At 46.1% G+C, this 16908-nt stretch overlaps 1 protein-coding gene across 25 annotated transcripts in view; it reads right to left on the minus strand.

The window, feature by feature from the left end:
* Positions 1-2411: 2411 nt before the first annotated feature.
* Positions 2412-16908, minus strand: part of NCOA1 (nuclear receptor coactivator 1) — a 353482-nt gene continuing 338985 nt past the window's right edge. For 15 of the 25 annotated variants that reach the window (XM_037893807.2, XM_037893795.2, XM_037893802.2 and 12 more), the window contains 3 exons: positions 15606-15789; positions 11777-11902; positions 2412-9901 (listed from right to left, as the gene is read on the minus strand). In XM_037893807.2, coding sequence (XP_037749735.1) covers positions 9731-9901; positions 11777-11902; positions 15606-15789 — 481 coding nt within the window. In that variant the 3' untranslated portion in view covers positions 2412-9730. Of the gene's footprint in view, positions 9902-9993; positions 10051-11776; positions 11903-15605; positions 15790-16908 lie in introns of all 25 variants that reach the window. The other 10 variants (XM_037893809.2, XM_043542067.1, XM_043542066.1 and 7 more) reach the window with 6 other exon arrangements.

The following is a 16908-nucleotide window of genomic DNA, read 5'->3' on the forward strand; positions in this document are numbered from 1 at the left end:
GGATGCCATTTTCACTCCATTTCGCCTTTATATTCTATAGGTTTCCTATTTAATTCAATTCAGTGGCCCTTGTAAGGAATAGAGTGAGCAGACTGCAACTAGAAAGCCAATTTTTAAATGACTTTATTTACAATAAACAGTATAATTAAACATTGAATAAAGCTGACACTAAAACAGCAGAAAGCAAGAGTAGTCAAGCAGCTGAAGCAATATGCCTCATTTTAAATACAGGAAAAAAATTCAAAACGAGTCACTGTTAAAAATGGCATTTATTTTAAGACAAAAGTGTTCTCTAAATGCCTCATTGCACATTAGAGCTGTTAAATGCAAGATGGATCAATTTTCCATCATTTATCTCCATTTACCCTAAGCAGGGGAAACCTAATGAGGAGATTTTTCACAATGTAATAATGTGAATTTAACTTTAAGTAGGATCAGTGAAGATAAAACAGTTTTCTAGCCAAACCAAAATATAAATCTGTGCCTTAGGGTTATTTTGGGACAATTTTTAAGAATGACAAAATTGCATTCCTCTGTGGGAAGTTTTTTAAAAAGTAATGAACAAATATGAAGCACTTTTTAAAGGAAAATAATTAGGATCTCCAGTGACTGATTCTCTTCTAATTGCCGTAAATCAGGAGTAACTCTGTTGGTATTGCTAGTCACACTAACCTAAAACGGGTGGGAAGTCAGGATTCATATTCTCTGACTCATTGTCGTGATTTCCCCTCTTTTTAATAGGGAGGAAATAATAGCTTCACTCATGTTCGGTCTAACCAGGCAGCAGACAGAGCGATTGGTGTGTACCGAGAACACCACCACTCCTAACTTCAAAACTGGTCGTTAGTACCTCCCTAGATGGAAAGCTGTGACTGTAATGTAACCTAAAACTACCCATGTTTCAGTGACCTGAGCTACAGGCCACAGCAGCCTGCAGGACCCCCAGTGCTGCTACTGAAGCTATGTGATAGGCATTGCCCCTGCTTTCACCCATGCATTTCTAAAGCATTGTTGCCGTTTGACCACAGTGCACATTAAAGCTTCTGAGATGTTTGAGGATGGTTTGGAATTGCTGCTGAACAGGACCAGGGCCATCGGCTCACCTTATGCCATGGCAGCTAGGGACAGCATCCCACTGGGGTCAGGCAGAGTGATGTCCTTGATGCCCTCCTCCCTGAGTCAATACTAAACCCAAGCATGGAACTAAAGGCACCATTGTTCAGACAAGATGTACAACCGCTGTCCCCCGCCCACTCAGATCTTTTAATACAGCGGCACGACTGGTTGCAGAGCTCAGGAGCTGTCTTCCCCGAACTAGACAGTTAACATTGTCCAGCCCCAACCCAGGGCCAGCACAACACAGCTTCCAGAGCAGAGACAACTGTGCATTTAAAAGCTTGGACATTTCTTCTGAGTCCCAAATGGAGAACTTGCTTTGAGCCATGTTTTTATTTTTTTAAAGCTAGGGCACTGGCAGCAAGGTGGCCAGAGACATACAAACAGGATTGCAGACTACCCCTTTGCATGGGCATAAATCCAGCATCACTTCAGGGGAGTTACTCCAGTTTTACATGGTGACCCAGAGCAGTGTCCATCACTGGGCCTATGTGTGAACGAAGCCCGAGAGTCATCAGTACTTCAAACAGGTGAACCTGTAGCTGTAATTCACCCCGGTGCAGCTCCATCCTGAGAGCAATGGTGGAATCCTCAGTATAGACAGGATTCTGGTGTGATTACCCATGTCACGCCATCTACATTATGGTTTCCCTCTGCAGGGGCTGCACAAGGGATGAACTATAACTATGGATTCAGAGTAGCAGCCGTGTTAGTCTGTATTCGCAAAAAGAACAGGAGTACTTGTGGCACCTTAGAGACTAACAAATTTATTTATTTGTTAGTCTCTAAGGTGCCACAAGTACTCCTGTTCTTCTAACTATGGAGTTTGCTAGTATAGACAAGGCCTCAGACTCCAGTACCAATCAGTTGGTTCCCCCTAAGATTGCATACATACGTTTTCCTTGGAGCATGAACATTAAAATAATTATTTCCCCTTGATTAAGAGGAAGCGATGGACCAGATGAGTATCATTATTATTACTCAGCACTTTTGTGAGTCTTGCTTCAGCTCTAAAGTGTTTTACGAACATTGTTAACTAAGTAAAGGATGAAGCTGTGACATCTCTACCTGGGTTGGTGGCAAGTCTAGGAATTTGTGGGGTTTTACAAGTGTCCATTTCCAGGCAGCCCCAGCTATTTTTAAAGGTGACCTAAAGGGAAAACATAGGTTTGAGCACTTCTTTACCTGAAAGGTGTTGTGTGTGTGTATGTGTGTGTGTGTGGGGGGGTGTTTAAACTCTTTAAGAAGGTTATATATCTCCTTGCTTTTTATCTTAAATATCAGGCATGTCAAACTTTCTTCCTTGGTGGATTCAGATCTGTGGATTGGGAGCTCTCTGAGCCCTTAATTAAAGGAGAAGTAGAAGTGTGGGCGTGTGAGATTAATTTTAAGAAAAGAGTTTTTCTTCCAATTTGTTTCTTATGAGGAGTTAAACAGTCTCATTAGAAATAATTTCCCCCTCTTAATCTAGTTACATCTGCATTGTTTCTTACATAATCTCATAAATTCTCCAGTCTTCCATAGAGTTGCTCAGGAGAAACAGGCCAGACAAGACCTGAATTTATAGCGTAAACAACGAGCAGCCAAATAAATATAAAAGGAATCCAAACCAGCAATCTTTCAGGCCTTCCCTTTATATCATAAAGAAGCAAGAAGTGGCAAAAACCCACTGTTTTCTGCCTTTTTCAGGTCCTCCTTTAAAATCACAATGGAAACCAAGGGCACATTAAAACTTGACAGTCAACTTCTTAATAAGTCCCACAGCATTTTCTGGTAATGGTCCAAACCACTTCACCTCATCCCCCTCTTAGTACGGTGTTTGGGGCCACGCCAGAAGAATACGATGGTACTTTTTATTTTATACGAACAGAGGGAAACCAGCAGAGCAGATAGGCTCGTAAGTGACCAGAAAGCAAAATTAATTTTTTTTTACTTACATCCCTAGAATTGGTTCCTCTATTTATTTCACTACGTTCTCACACTTCGATCACTTGCAAACAAGTTTAAAAAAAAAAAAATCCAACACCCACCTAGTTTAAACTAGTCCCTGAATTTAAAAAAACATGCAGGCAGCAGAGAGAGAAATTATGTCTTCTATGAGGAAAAAACAGCCAGCAACCACGTGGGCTCTGCTGCAAAACAGCTGCCTCTCATCCTAGGATCTGGATTTCAATTTTTTAATTATCAGAACTGTGGCAAAGTGGGGTGGAGTGGGGTGGCGGTGGGGGAAGAGTGTTTCCTGGTAAAAGAAAACAGTAAAATGTGCAAATATAAATTATTTGCACATAAGTAATTATTATATTACATAAATTATTGATTGGGGTAGTGTGTGATTTTATCCAAACAACCCCAGTGAAAATACCCCTAGCCACTTCTGTTCACTAATTAGTTCAAGGATTGGGACATTAAATCCATGATGTCTTTGTCGACCCTGATAATCTCCCCCTCTGAAGCTGGGCCACTCCTCTGAAGGTTTCAGCAATGAAAACTGGGCTTTCTACCACAGATCTATTATTGTCCATTGACGCAAAAAGACCCACTGGGAGAGGGTTGCCGCACCATTTCATTGGCACCTTATGGCTAATGATCATTAGGGCCTCCAATCCTGCCGCTATATTTGCTTGGGTGTAGTGGTCTGCCTGCACAAATCCAATTAGAGCATTGGGGCATCTCCTCTCAAATCTTAATCTGTTGCTGTGGCGTGAAGGGGTAAGAAGCTGTATTGACTCTTAGGGAGGGAATTGTTTCTTGGTGTTACTGCTGGATCTGTCGGTGGGATTCAATACCAATTCATGAGCATATGTTGCTATGACTGAATACTTGAATGGTTTCTGTAGAATAGCACCTACTTAGCTGGAATCAAAGTGTATTCTTAGTGTCTTTCTATCCCAGAGCTTGGCCAAACAGTTTCTGGGACCCATCCCAAGGATCTGTTGGTCTTCTGCATTTATACGCTTCCTCTGGGCAGCAGTCTTCATAATTATGTCTCGCGCTAGAGATCCTAAGATGCATTTCTAGCTGCCAACTATGTCTGGAGGCATTTTGGTGTTCGCACCACACAGTATCGTGCACATGCAGTGCCATGTTGCAGTCATGAAATGCCAAACAAAATGAAACATGTTTTTTAAAGATGGCTGATTGGCCAGGAAACGAGACTGCTCTGAACTGGGTAGGTTGGCACATACGATGTGTGCGGGGCCCCTGTAGACACTGGGTTCTGGTTGACTGCCACCTGTCTCCCGCTTTGGTCAGTAGCACAGCTGGGGCTGGAATGCAAGAATCCTGAACCCTCCCCCCACAAACACACTAATCATTAGACTACGCTGACTTCTGGGGCAGGTGTCCAACAGGACTGGAAAGAGACCAGTGCAGAGAGACAAGTCAGCAAGGAACTGCACCGTGTGTGCACACATCACCATGAGATGGTTATTTACAGCTGTGTTAAAAGATAAGCCCAGCCCTGCACTACTGGTATCTTATCTCAGATCCTTAAAACGCGCCTGGTCAAGGAACTGCTGCTCACAGCTGGTTTTAATTCCCAAGTTCGCTTTTCCCATGCTGAGCTCCCATGGGTATTTTGCACACAGGACACTGAACTCAGCGAGCAACGGGGTGCCCTACAGGAACTGTTCACACCTGAGCAGCTCAAGACAGAACTAGGAAAGGACATGAGCTGAATAGCATTTATATTTCTCACCCCCCTCCCACGACCCCACAGAACGCACTCCTACACTACAGCATGGGAATTGAGGCAGCGTTTGGAAATTCCTTTGGTCACTAGGTTTTGGCCATGTCAGAGGAAATGGAGGGCTGGGGAAAGCGCACACTGATGTCACACACGCAGGTACCAGACACAGACCCCTCCAGACAGCAGTGGCAACTGACCACAGCATCTAAAAGGCAAGAGTAGCTTTCATCTGGAGATTGAATGGGAAGCCCCTAATCCAGCCACCGTATCAGCTCCCACCTGACACCTGTTAATCAGGCAGAGCCACCAACTATCACAGAACTTTTTGGGTACCCTCTTCTTTATCATCTGTGTCCACCCCCCCTCTTCTCCCGTTGAGATCCTCCTTAGCCTTATGAAGCAGAAGGAGAAAGGGAAAAATCCTTCTCTAACCTCTCTGGCTTGTTGACTACTAAACCTAGGGCCAGGTTCTGGATTGGGACCCCAAGTTCCAGAAACATTGGGATTTTACCAGGCAACATGTTCTTGCTGGGATTTGAGTTGCCACTGGTCCAGACAGATGAGTTCTAGGTACAATAGCAGCAGCATATAGAAAGAGCAGAGATAAGAGGACTAGCACTGTATTAATAGCCATCGTAGATTGACGATAACCAGCATCATTCCTTCTATAGCACTTTCCATCCACGGCCTGCAAATCTCCAGCCTGACAAGTGTAGCTTCACAACATCCTGGGGAAACAGGTAGCACATCAACACTCCTGCAGATCCCTCGAGACCCATTTCTGCCACATTGCCCACAAATCAGACAGTTGAGGTACACATGTGGGAGTGGTGGTCTTTATTCTGCCTGCATTTTTTTATCCATCTCCCTCACCCTCACGGATGTGGCTTGGTTTCTTAGATTGTGAGCTTATTGGGGGCAGGGAGCTGTGTATTGACAGCACCTAGCACATGGTGGGTGGTACTGCAATGCACAGAATACATTTACCTTAATAGATGGGGAAACTGAGGCCGAGAGATTAAGGTCCACATTTTCAAAAAGTGGCCTTTAATTTTGGGTGTGTCCGTTTTTTAGGAGCCCCATTTTAGACACCCAGGGTTGGATGTTCAGAGGCGCTCAGCACTCAAACACCAACGCAGGTCAATAAGCGCTGCAGGCCCACTGGAATCCCGCCCTAGCAGCCCCACAATCCAGGCTCTCAGCATTCGAGGCTGCTTTTGACAATTTGGGCCTGAGTGATTTCAGATTCATAGATTCTGAGGCCAGAAGGGACCATCAGATCATCTAGTCTGACCTCCTGGATAGCACCGGCCATTAAATTTCACCCAGTTACCCCGTACTGAATTTAGTAACTTCTGCTTGGCTAAAGCAAATCTTCCTGTCAGGTAGCCAGTCTTGATTTGAAGAGAATCACCATGTTCCTTGGTAGTTTGTTCCAATGACTAATCTCCTTCACTGGTACAAATTTGCACCTTTTGTTTAATTTGAATTGGTCTGGCTTCAGCTTCCAGCCATTAGTTCTTGTGTTACCTTTCTCCACTAGATTAAAGAGCTGTTTCTCCTAGGAAGTTAGTCAGATACTGTAATCCACCAAGGCTGCATAGGAAACCTGCAGCAGAGCCAGGAACCCAGGCCTGTGCCTTTAACTACAAGGCCATCCTTCCTCAGTGTTAGGTGAAGCTGCATATGGAAATCCTTAGCTGCTCAGCCATCAGACTGCTGCACCCCTCTAGAAGGGAGCCCTAATTTGCATTGGGCATTCTACCCATCTGGGCTCTGTAACTTCAGTTCAAACTAAAATCCATTCAGCTCCATTGACGCATGGAAATTGTAGGGACTTCTTCGGTTTCTTGAGCTGAAAACTTGGCAAGATATCTAGTGCTAGATGAAGCTTGGAGGCTAAGCAGGGAAAAGGCCCTGTGGAGAATTAAAAAGGCTAGTCTGCCTTCATCGCTGAGGCTAGGGAGGCTGTGGAAGTGGTTTTGATGGTTAGGCAAGGAAGGGCTAGAAATCCCAGAGGTATTCTACATGCAGTGGGGATAAGGCTAGTGTCTCTATCTAATACCAACTTTAGGCTCCAAAGGGGAGTTCAGAAATTGACCCTTGGTCTAATGTTCTGGGTTGGGCTAACAAAGAACCCTACCAGGCTCTTAGCTGGGATTCCTTGGTCTTCACACAGAACATGTCCCAAACTTTACCCCATGTGCTTTTGACAGGACTCAGACATGTGGCTTTTTGCATAGTTGCCTGAATACCTTCTGCAGTTCTGGACAGGGCAGCCCCTGTGTGAGGACTGGCGAGCATTCTGTATGGACGGCCTTGCACTAGAAGCATCGTTCTTGTCCTGCAGCTGTACCTCTTTAGGTTTCCTGTACAACCAGGAGCAGTACAGGAAGTGGAGGGTAGGGCATGAATAAGGAGGCATGGGAAGTCCTTGGTTTAAGGAGCTGATAGGGCAGCAGCCATGTATATACTGAGACAGGGTTCCCATTGAAGAACTTCTTGGCTCTGCCCACAGAGAGGACAGTGTATGTGTGGCACCAGGCATCTGAACGGCATTGGCTCTGTACTGTGGTGTCTCTCTTAGCTGCCCCACATTCTAAAGCTTGCCCCAATGATTGAATGTAGGGGAATAGACCCAAAGGGAATTCACTTCTGTCAGCTCTTCCCCCTGCACAGTCTGAGGTTCGTATTTATTTCAGCAGAGTGCCTCTGTCTTGTAATGTGCCATGTACTGTTGTAGCATGAATACATACGCTGCAGCCCCTGGTGAGGTAGGGAACTAGCATCCCAATAAGGCTCACACCACCTGGACACAGTGAATACTGTGAGTGTTGGACTGGCTCTCTCATCAGATCCATGATTTCGATATACCTCTCCTGGCACAAAGCAACTCCTCCTACAAGAGTGTGGTATCATATCAGCTGAGTCCAGATGGCCAGAGCCCCTATAGTTTGGAAGACTTCTAGTGTCCTGGTTGGAGCTGCCATTTCTGCTCCAGATTTATTAGCCAGTCTCCCACGCGGGCTATCACAGATCCCTTCTTGTCTGAGAGTGCCTTTGTTTATCACACTCAGCTTGGGGGAGCTGCAAGGTGTCGATATTAGGATGACCATTGGTGCACAGAACCGGACATGCAGTTCCCCATCTATGATTGGTAAAAATCCTGCATGGGGAGGGGATATGGAGGTTTGGATCTCAAGTCAAATGTGGTGAAGAAATCTCCTTGAACAGCTTTCTGGCTGTGGTCACAGGGAATTGAGTGTATTTCCTCGGGGAGTGACACTAATGGCTGGGGCATTCCTGGTCTGTATTGAAAGTTCTGGTCTTTCCCCCTCTGGGAGAAGAGGGACACATTCTCTAACTGGCTTAGACCCCTTTGGGCTCAAGCTGAGAGCTTCGCAGACTTGCCTTCGGTTCACATCGCTCATTTCACTGGTGACTGCCTGAGTGGCAGGGCAGGAGCAGGAACCCTTCTTCTCTCTAGTGGTGGCAACTACAACACCCCCTGTGGGCTTTTGGTAGAGCCACGCCTCCCACTGGAGCTGGACCAGGCTGTTCTGTGGGGCAGAATGAACTAGTCCTTTGAAGCTTAGAGGGCCAATTTCCAGAAGTGCTGAGCGCTCCTGCAGCTCCTGTGGACTAGTGGGAGCAATGAATGCTCAGTACCTCTGAAAACTAGACCTGCCCCATCCACCTCCAACCGCCAGAGAGGGAAAATCCACACGCTGCATAGCACAGTCATCAGAAAGCAGTACAAGGTTAGCTGTCATCTCGATTTCTTTGTTTTTATCTCTTGTAAATTCAGTCAACAAAGCTACACATTTTCCACACACCAGCAAAATTTTAGAAAAAGGGAAAAAAATAATAAATCAAATAAAAAGCGGTGATATTAAGAGCGATCGCAGCTAAAGGAAGAAAACAAATTTACACAAGAGATCAGAGCTATGTACAGTGACAGGTTTGAGGGGGAAAAAAATAAGCTATCTCCCATCAGAGAGTTGAATTTTCATTATTTTTATTATTATTTTAAATAGTTTAAGCTACCTCAGCTGTTAAGCACAATCAAAGCAGAAAAAACCAACTGCTTAATTTTATTTAATATTTAATCAGAAAATTTTTATCTACAATTGACAGAACCCTCCCCCCTCCTCCCCATCCTTCCCCCTAAAAATTATTGCAGCTTTTCCCCCCAAACTGTTCTTTTTTTTTGTCTTTTTATTATTGTTTTCCCCCGATGTAATATACACATTGTGGCCTCTCTCGCTAGGAGGCTTTAAACACCAGCATAAAACATGGGGAAAATGGTGGGTCAAAATACTCTCTGTTTTTCTTTAAAACTGACAAACTCACGATTGCTAGAAAAAGCTGATTGTACGCACAAGCGGACTGGGGCAGAAGGGAGAAAAGGTGTTTGGGTTTTTTAAGCATGAATAAAAACAGCCTTTCTGATAGAAGTCTGGTGTCAATTTCCCACCTTCCCACTGGGCTGAGACACGAATCAGTGACAGATCCAGCTGAAACTGAGATGATCGTCCTCCTTCCGAAGCAGTCTCTTTCAACTCGCTTCTTCCTCCATCCCCTTCCCCACTTCCCCGAGAAACCTTCGTCTGGAGTAAGATGCCAGCAACTGATTACAAAAATAAGAATCATCTGTAATTTTGGCTCAAGAAACCGACTGTCCTGCCTTGTCGCTTTGCCAACATCCAACGCCTTTTACAAAAACAAACAAACAAACAAAAACCACCCGAAGGACAAAAAGAAAATAACAACCCCAAAACAAAAAAAACTTTTGCTCCAAACACTACGAGCTGAAGAATGGCTGCAGTTTGAGATATCAAAAATCTCAGAAAAATATATAATATATATATATTTATATATCTCTGTATGTCTTATTATTTAAATTTCACATTCCTTTAAAAGCAGTTATTCAGTCAGTAGCTGCTGAAGGAGGCTCTTCTGCTGGGCCTGAGGGGTCTGAGGACCTGTCGTGCTTTTCTGCGAGCCCATTGGACCAGGCTGGTTCAGGTAAGGGTCTCCGCCTACCAGATTCACTGTACACTGCACGTCAGCAAACACCTGAACCTGTTGTACCTGCTGGGACACAAAAGACAAGAGAGATTTTTAGAGGGAAAAAGGAACAGGCTCCTTGGCTTATGGACTGGGTACTACGTGAAGTGGAAACTCACTAGAGAATTCCTCTAGTCTGTAGTCACCACAGAGAAGAACTCTTCTGTCTTCTTTTCCTATAAAAAGAAAACTACTGCACTCATTTGGATCAGAGCTCTGAAAGATTCACATGTTTTTAATTAAAAAAAAAAAAAAAAAATTGGCATTCCCATGTCTCCAGCTGCCGGCCAGCCATCACTCTGTGCTGAGAGCCACCTTGTCCGTGACACCTGCTCTGAGGGGAGCACAGTATTAAAGGCTGGAAACCAATCTCTCTCCTGTTTTAATACTGCTGAACCCCTTCAATTGCAGCCAAATAGACCAGAGGCACAAGGTAGAATGCTTATGCTATGCTGCTGAATAGGGTACACCATGGCATCCCACTCGCTGCAAGGGAACATCAAAGGGACAATACCAAGGTAGAGTTAGGTCTAAAATTGAAGTGTCACAGAACCTAAAGGTAGGACACATTTTCCTTCTTTATTTATTCCAGTAAAAATAGGATTTGTTTTGTTTGAGTGTTAACATTTCCCTACAGTCTTTGCAAATCAAACACTGCAGTACCCTGCTAATGCATAAGAGCCACAAAGTGAAACTGACCAGGAAATTAAAAGTGTGAAATTGATTAGTTGATTTTCATTGTCCAAACTGAGCAAAATGAAAAAATAAAAACCAAACAGCATCAGTGGTGACAGGTACAATTGATTTGTAATACTTAATAGGTTATTAATAACACACAAGGAGGCACATCACTTTTATTTTGTTTTAAGTATGTATTTACTACCCATTTTGAACACGGTAACCAGCCCAGTGGCAAAAATCTACTCACCCACCCTCTTTAAGGATAATGCTACTGAGAAATGTTTACTGTTTGATGCTCTTTTATAAGCCCATCAACAGCCCAAAATTCCTTGCCCTGGGCAAGCACAGGACTGAACACAAGAGCAGCACAGGAGGTGCAGTTAAGAGTTCACCAGCAAATGGGGGAACAAAGAGAACTTCATACTGAAGCAGAACATGTCATCTCTACACAGACTGGTAGAATGCTGGCTCTTTCCAGACTGCTGGCCAGGTGCATGCTCTGGGCTGAAACTGGCCATAGTGCAAGGCAGAGTGGCAATACTTGGCCCAAGATACTCAAAAGTTGCTAGTTATTTTGGGTTTTCAACTTGAGACACCTTAAAAGGGCCTGATTTGCAGAAAGTGCTGAGCCCCTTTCTCTGAACAGAATGAACGGGTCAACTGTAATCGAGCTCAGACAACTCCCAACGTGGCACTGATATATTCTGAAGGGGCTCATGATCAACACATTGCGTCACGGAGACGAGGATTCTGACTGCGAATGTTCCCATTAACATCGTTCTACGAGCAAGTCCTGCCCTTCAAAAGCAGAAACGTCTCCGTTTGTCATTGTACCTGGGGCCAGCCTCAGAGCCGATACGGATTTTAGCGACTCCCATCTCTCCAATGTCCAGTTACTTTTCTAGCTCAGCTCACTGCGCTGACTGCGCTCCCCACACTGCTGGGGACACTTACCCTTCCTGCCAGAGCAACGAGCTTTGATCCATGCCGGCTTAAATCAGAGTAGGAGAGTAAAGCAAGATTTCTGAGGCAGGTCGTTGTCATCGAATGCAGATTCCAGCTCTACACTATACAGAAAATAGAAGGCCCTACTGGGCTGAGCCCTGCAATTTATTCTCTGCCACTACAGAAACCATCCCGGAAGCCAAAGCCGCTGATACAAGTGCAAGAAGTTTACAGTTACTGAGGTGACCAACCCACACGCCAAACATCTCTTTGTACCTCAGATGGGTCTGTGCTTAGCAGTTTCTTACTGACCTGCGCCCCGTCTGCTTCTGTTTTCAAGCGGTCAGTGGAGGAAAGTTGGTTGCAGTAAAGGCCGGTGGGTCTCAGTGCTGGGTCATTTACCTGTCAAAGCAAGGTCAAGGCTCAGTGATGGTTCACCTGCTTTTCAGAGGATTCTCTATCCTCTCCCCAGTGCCCCATCCTTCAGTGTCAACTCTGCAGAAAGTGAGGGATCCCAGGAGAGCTACAGCGCCAGGTTGTGTATGTGGCGCCTACATGCTGGCATGCTCTACGTGACAGGCTGGCGTGGCCTCGGGGAAGCAGCTGAGTGGGACACTGTTGGACTAAGCCTGTTTATTACAGCGTTCTCTTGCTTTTCCTCACAAAAGGCAAACAACAGAACTTCTGAGCCAAGGAGAGATTTAGAAATGCTGGGTTCCTTTTCCCCATCACTTCCCCCCTTACCTTTTCCCACCACCTCCCCCGACGCTACAGCATCTGCCATTTTAACCTTCTAGGGGTGCACGAAGCACAGTTCATTCTCCTCTCCCAACTTTAACCATGCTGTGGGATACAGTGGTGAGAGAAGCGTGGATCCCAGGGCCGGGCTGCAGACCTGGTTCTGGTGCTGGCCGAGTGTGAGCAGCACTCCTGACTCTGCAGGCAGTGTTGGGAGCAGCTCACTCCCTGCTGCAAGTTGCCATTTAGTGTTTTAATTAGAGCAATACAACCAAGCGGCTGGCTGGGACCCCCTGAGCTCCTTCCATCAAGCCCAGCCTCTCAGAGCCCCAGCTGTACGAGATGGCTCACTCCATTTGCTGAAGCAGAATGAAGCCATGGAGGGGCGGCAATCCTTGTTTGCTTCACTGACCACACTCTGGACTAAGATTATCCAAGTGAGTTCCCTCGGAGGAGAGCTCCCTTGTGCCCCCCACTTGGGCTGCCGGTGGTTCCCTACAGCATCATCTCTCCGAGGAGCGTGAAGCTCCAGTGAACGGACCAGAGGGGCAGAACAAATGGCTCAGCCTTCACATTGCTTCCAGACTGAAGCGTCAGATGACACCAGGGACTAATCCTGTGTTATCCAGGACATGATGACCTAAATCTGGCCTCTGAAGCAGGGCCTGAGTCAGTGTGTCTTCAAACCAGTCTCCCTCGGTTCCCAGCTCGCTCTACAGCAAATGCACAATGAGGGCTGGTTTCCAAACCGTTTACTGCAGCCATAACGAGCAGTTCAGAAAGCCCCCGTGACTGAATCCCTTCAGAACAGGCTGGGAGAGGTCAGCTGTTGGAGGCATGGCTCAGAGAAGCTTTAAGTGCAGACAGACAAACGCTCACAGATGAAACTAATTAAAAGGGATGCTGCCAAGAGCTATATAGCACAGATCCCTCTCGTCACGCAACGGATCCCAAAGGTGCTTTACCACATTCTTGAGTCACAAACCCAAACAGCTAGAGCCCCTTCTGGACCTGAAAGATCTCATGTCTGGCCTTGGAAACAGAGAGAGAATCTCCCTCAGACTGAGTGGTTACTAAAGGGGCCTACTACTTTCCACAAAGAAACATTGGACAAGACTGTACTTTGGCCCTTGGTGCAGGCATGAGGGCACGGGCAAGCAGCTTCCCTTGCCACTTGCACGCCCCCACCACAATAGTAGTGTGGGTGGGGATTGCTCACTCCTCGGTCCTCCATCGAGCAAGTTACTGGGAAAGACCTGGGGAGGAGGTGGAGCCACTACTCAGCACTGGTGAAGCCTCAACTGGAGTACAGCGTCCACTTCTGGGTACCATTCTTTAAGAAAGATGTGGACAAACTGGAGTGAATCCAGAGGAGAGCAATACAAATGATCAAAGGTTTAGAAAACCTGGCCTATGAGGAAAGGTTACAAAAACGGGGCCTGTTTAGTCTTGAGAAAAGAAACCTGAGGAGGGGACATGATCACAGTCTTCAAACACATGAACGGCTGTTATAAAGAGGACGGGAATCAACTGTTCTCCATGGCCACTGAAGGCAGGACAAGAAGTAATGGGCTTAATCTGCAGCAAGGGATATTTAGATCAGATATTAGGAAAAGCTTTCTAATGCTAAGGGGAGTTAAGCTCTGGAATGGGCTTCCAAGGGAGGTTGTGGAATCCCCATCATTGGAGGTTTCTAAGAACAGATGGGATGAACACTTGTCAGGGATGGTATAGGGTTACTTGGTCTGGCCACAGTTCAGGGGGCTGGACTAGATGACTTCTTAAGGTCCCTTTCGACCCTATGTTTCTAGGATTCTAGAACGCCTCCCATCACTAGAGGAAGCAATCTCCACCATCCTTACAGATGATGCAAAGTGAGCAGCTGCATTCACCAAACATCCTGGAAGAGACTGTACCTCTGGAGGCAGAATCTCTCCCAGTGCTCTCTCAGGGCTGGAGCAGCTCCACACTGCCTCTTAGCAGGACCCAGTGCAAACTGCACCAACTAGCCCTCTGTGTGCACAGCTGAGTAGTGAATCAGCTTGTTCTCTGCCACCCTCACTACTCTGCACACACACTGAAGGGATGGTTTCCTGAAATGAGTTCCTAGGGGCATGAGTGCTATAGCTAACTGCAGCCAGGAGACCTCTCTGACCATTTCGGAGTGTAACAACAGGAGATCCATATCTGCCTGGCTTCAAGGGGATGCATGTGCACATGTATCTGTCTGTGTTCACTTTTATACCATCCTCTGTGACTGAAGGTTGTTGCAGAAGATGGCTGTAGGGGAAAAGGGTGTAATCAGGGGTCATGCTACTGACTTCAGTCCGAGAAGTGTCAGCTGGCCCTGGGACTGAATTTGATCCAAAGGTTCTAGAAAGAACGTTGCATTTCCATGGTACTGAACTGATTACTACACCAGTTACTTACTGGTTATTAACAGTGGGGATCCTGCTTTAGAAAAAGTTTTACAATGGGAGTTTTACCAATCCAGCCCTACCGCCTGGTGACTTCCTGGGTGTGCCTAAATATGAACAAATCTGCCTCTGCCTCATCTTCCCATGAAATGTCAAGTTCTCCTTAATTAGCAGTAAGGAATCCTCAGCACACACTCGGGCTACAGGAACCGTTAGCAGCTGGGAACTCTCAGTGCAGCCACCATTATCTTTACAGAGTTGAATGCACGCCCATCGGTTCCTGGTGAGCTGATGTAACTATCTCATAATTTGACTAATCCGGTGCCTGTTGCACCAGGCTTCAAAACACAGCGAAGCTTACAACTGTGGGTGCCAGTGAAGCGAGAGGGGCCTCTGCCTGCTTCCCTCCAGCCCTTTGCTCCACTGTCAAACACCTAAGTGTACTACTGGAAATAGGTCCCTGCCTCTCAAGCACAGGAAGGACATAACCTAAAGGTAAACATCCCAGAGAAAAGGGAGATCACCAGGGAGATTTTGTAAGTCTGCACAAAAGCACCAAATGACTCATGAGCCAGGATTTCCAGGCACCCAGCATGCTAGACAATAGGCGGCAGAGGTAGGGGTGTGCATGATGCAGAGTGGAGAGGAGTCAGAGCAGCAAGCATCTGGCATGCAAAAACCCTGGAACACAAAGCTTAAATGCAATAAATCCATTAGCTCCTTGGCTCAGGGAGTTCGGCAATTCCCAGGGAGAGCACCACAAAGTTAGCGTGGGATACATGTGCCTCACCAATGGAGAAAGCTACAGAAACAAATTCACCTAACCAGGGCAGAGACCTGTTAAGAGAAACCCCCACCCCCAGTGAAACTGGCTGATGGTCAGTGGAGTGGCGTCATCGCTGTTCGTGCTCCTGGGAGTGCCTGGTGAACGAGAACGCTGCAGCACTGACCTGCTCAGAGCACATGGAGTTCATCCCGGGCATTTGCAGTGAGCTCATCTGCATTTGTCCAGTCATTGGATTCAGGTTCTGGACGTTTGTGTTTCCTCCGGCCATGGACACGGTGATGCTCATGTTGTTGTACATTCCCTGCTGCGCAGGTGTGGGCTGGTTCTGCCCAGCTTGGCTGAATACACTGTTAACCCAGACAAAAAAACAGAGAGGGATTACACAGAATCAGGAGTTCAGAGAGGCCAGGGCTCTGTTTCCAGTTGTAACATGGAGAGTGAGAGTTCGACCCAGGGAGTGTTCTCCAGAGGAATGGGATTCCTAACACACAGATATGGGACTAACCCCCCCCATCTCTACATAGGTGCCAGATGCCAGGAGAATTGTCGGTTGCTAGATGCTCACAGGTGCAATAACCCACACCTCCAGCAACAGGCATCCTTGCAGAAGTGGAACCACAGAGATGCCTGTAACAGAGAAGGAAGGGGAGGGTGTGTGTGGGGGGAATGGATCTGGAGTGATAAAGGCTGTTTTAAAAAGAGCTGATGCAATGTTTGCAGCTGACAGATCTCTGTGGCTTATTTTCCCCTGGGGAGGAATTTCATGACTTCCTGCTTCTATCTACTGAAGAAAACACCACCCTTCTGGAAATGTCCTACAGAATTTAACACAGAATGACCCTTTCCCCAAGAATGTTTAAACCAACCTACAGAATTCTATAGCAGGGATAACATTAAACTCCATCAGCTGCTTTAAAAGTTCTCTAGAAAGGATCTCATTCTCTTAAGAGCAGTGTCTATAAAATCTCTCTTAGTTTCTAAAGAACCTCATTGCTTTCTTCCCTTTAAATCCCACAAGTAAAAGGGCCAAATTCTGCTCTCAGAGGTGTGATGAAGTCACTGGGAGTTGCAAGTACTTTCCTGCAAATGGAACCCTAAAAATACAGCTGTACATTTACAAAAGTCCAAATGGAAAGCATCATGGTGTGATGATTTGAAAGCTCGGTCTGGGCGACTTATGAATTCTGGTTGATATGGGTGGAGTTATCACAAAATTGCTGCATCATGGAAAGCCTAGGTCTGTGGGTCCACTCACTGTGGCTTACAAGGCTGGATGCCTGTCTCTGCCAGAACAGGGACACCAGACAATAGGTTAAGAGCTATCAGCACCTGAATAGGTCTTACCTGGGGAGAAAAAAAAGAGTAACTGCATCTTAGGGGAAAGCACCTCTCTCCACCTTCCCCCTGCCAGGGTTGGCATTTGGAACAGCAGAAAATCCCCAAATGCTAAACAAAGACACCACAGA

Source organism: Chelonia mydas, chromosome 3 (assembly GCF_015237465.2).
Source record: "Chelonia mydas isolate rCheMyd1 chromosome 3, rCheMyd1.pri.v2, whole genome shotgun sequence".
NCBI classification, from domain to species: domain Eukaryota; kingdom Metazoa; phylum Chordata; order Testudines; family Cheloniidae; genus Chelonia; species Chelonia mydas.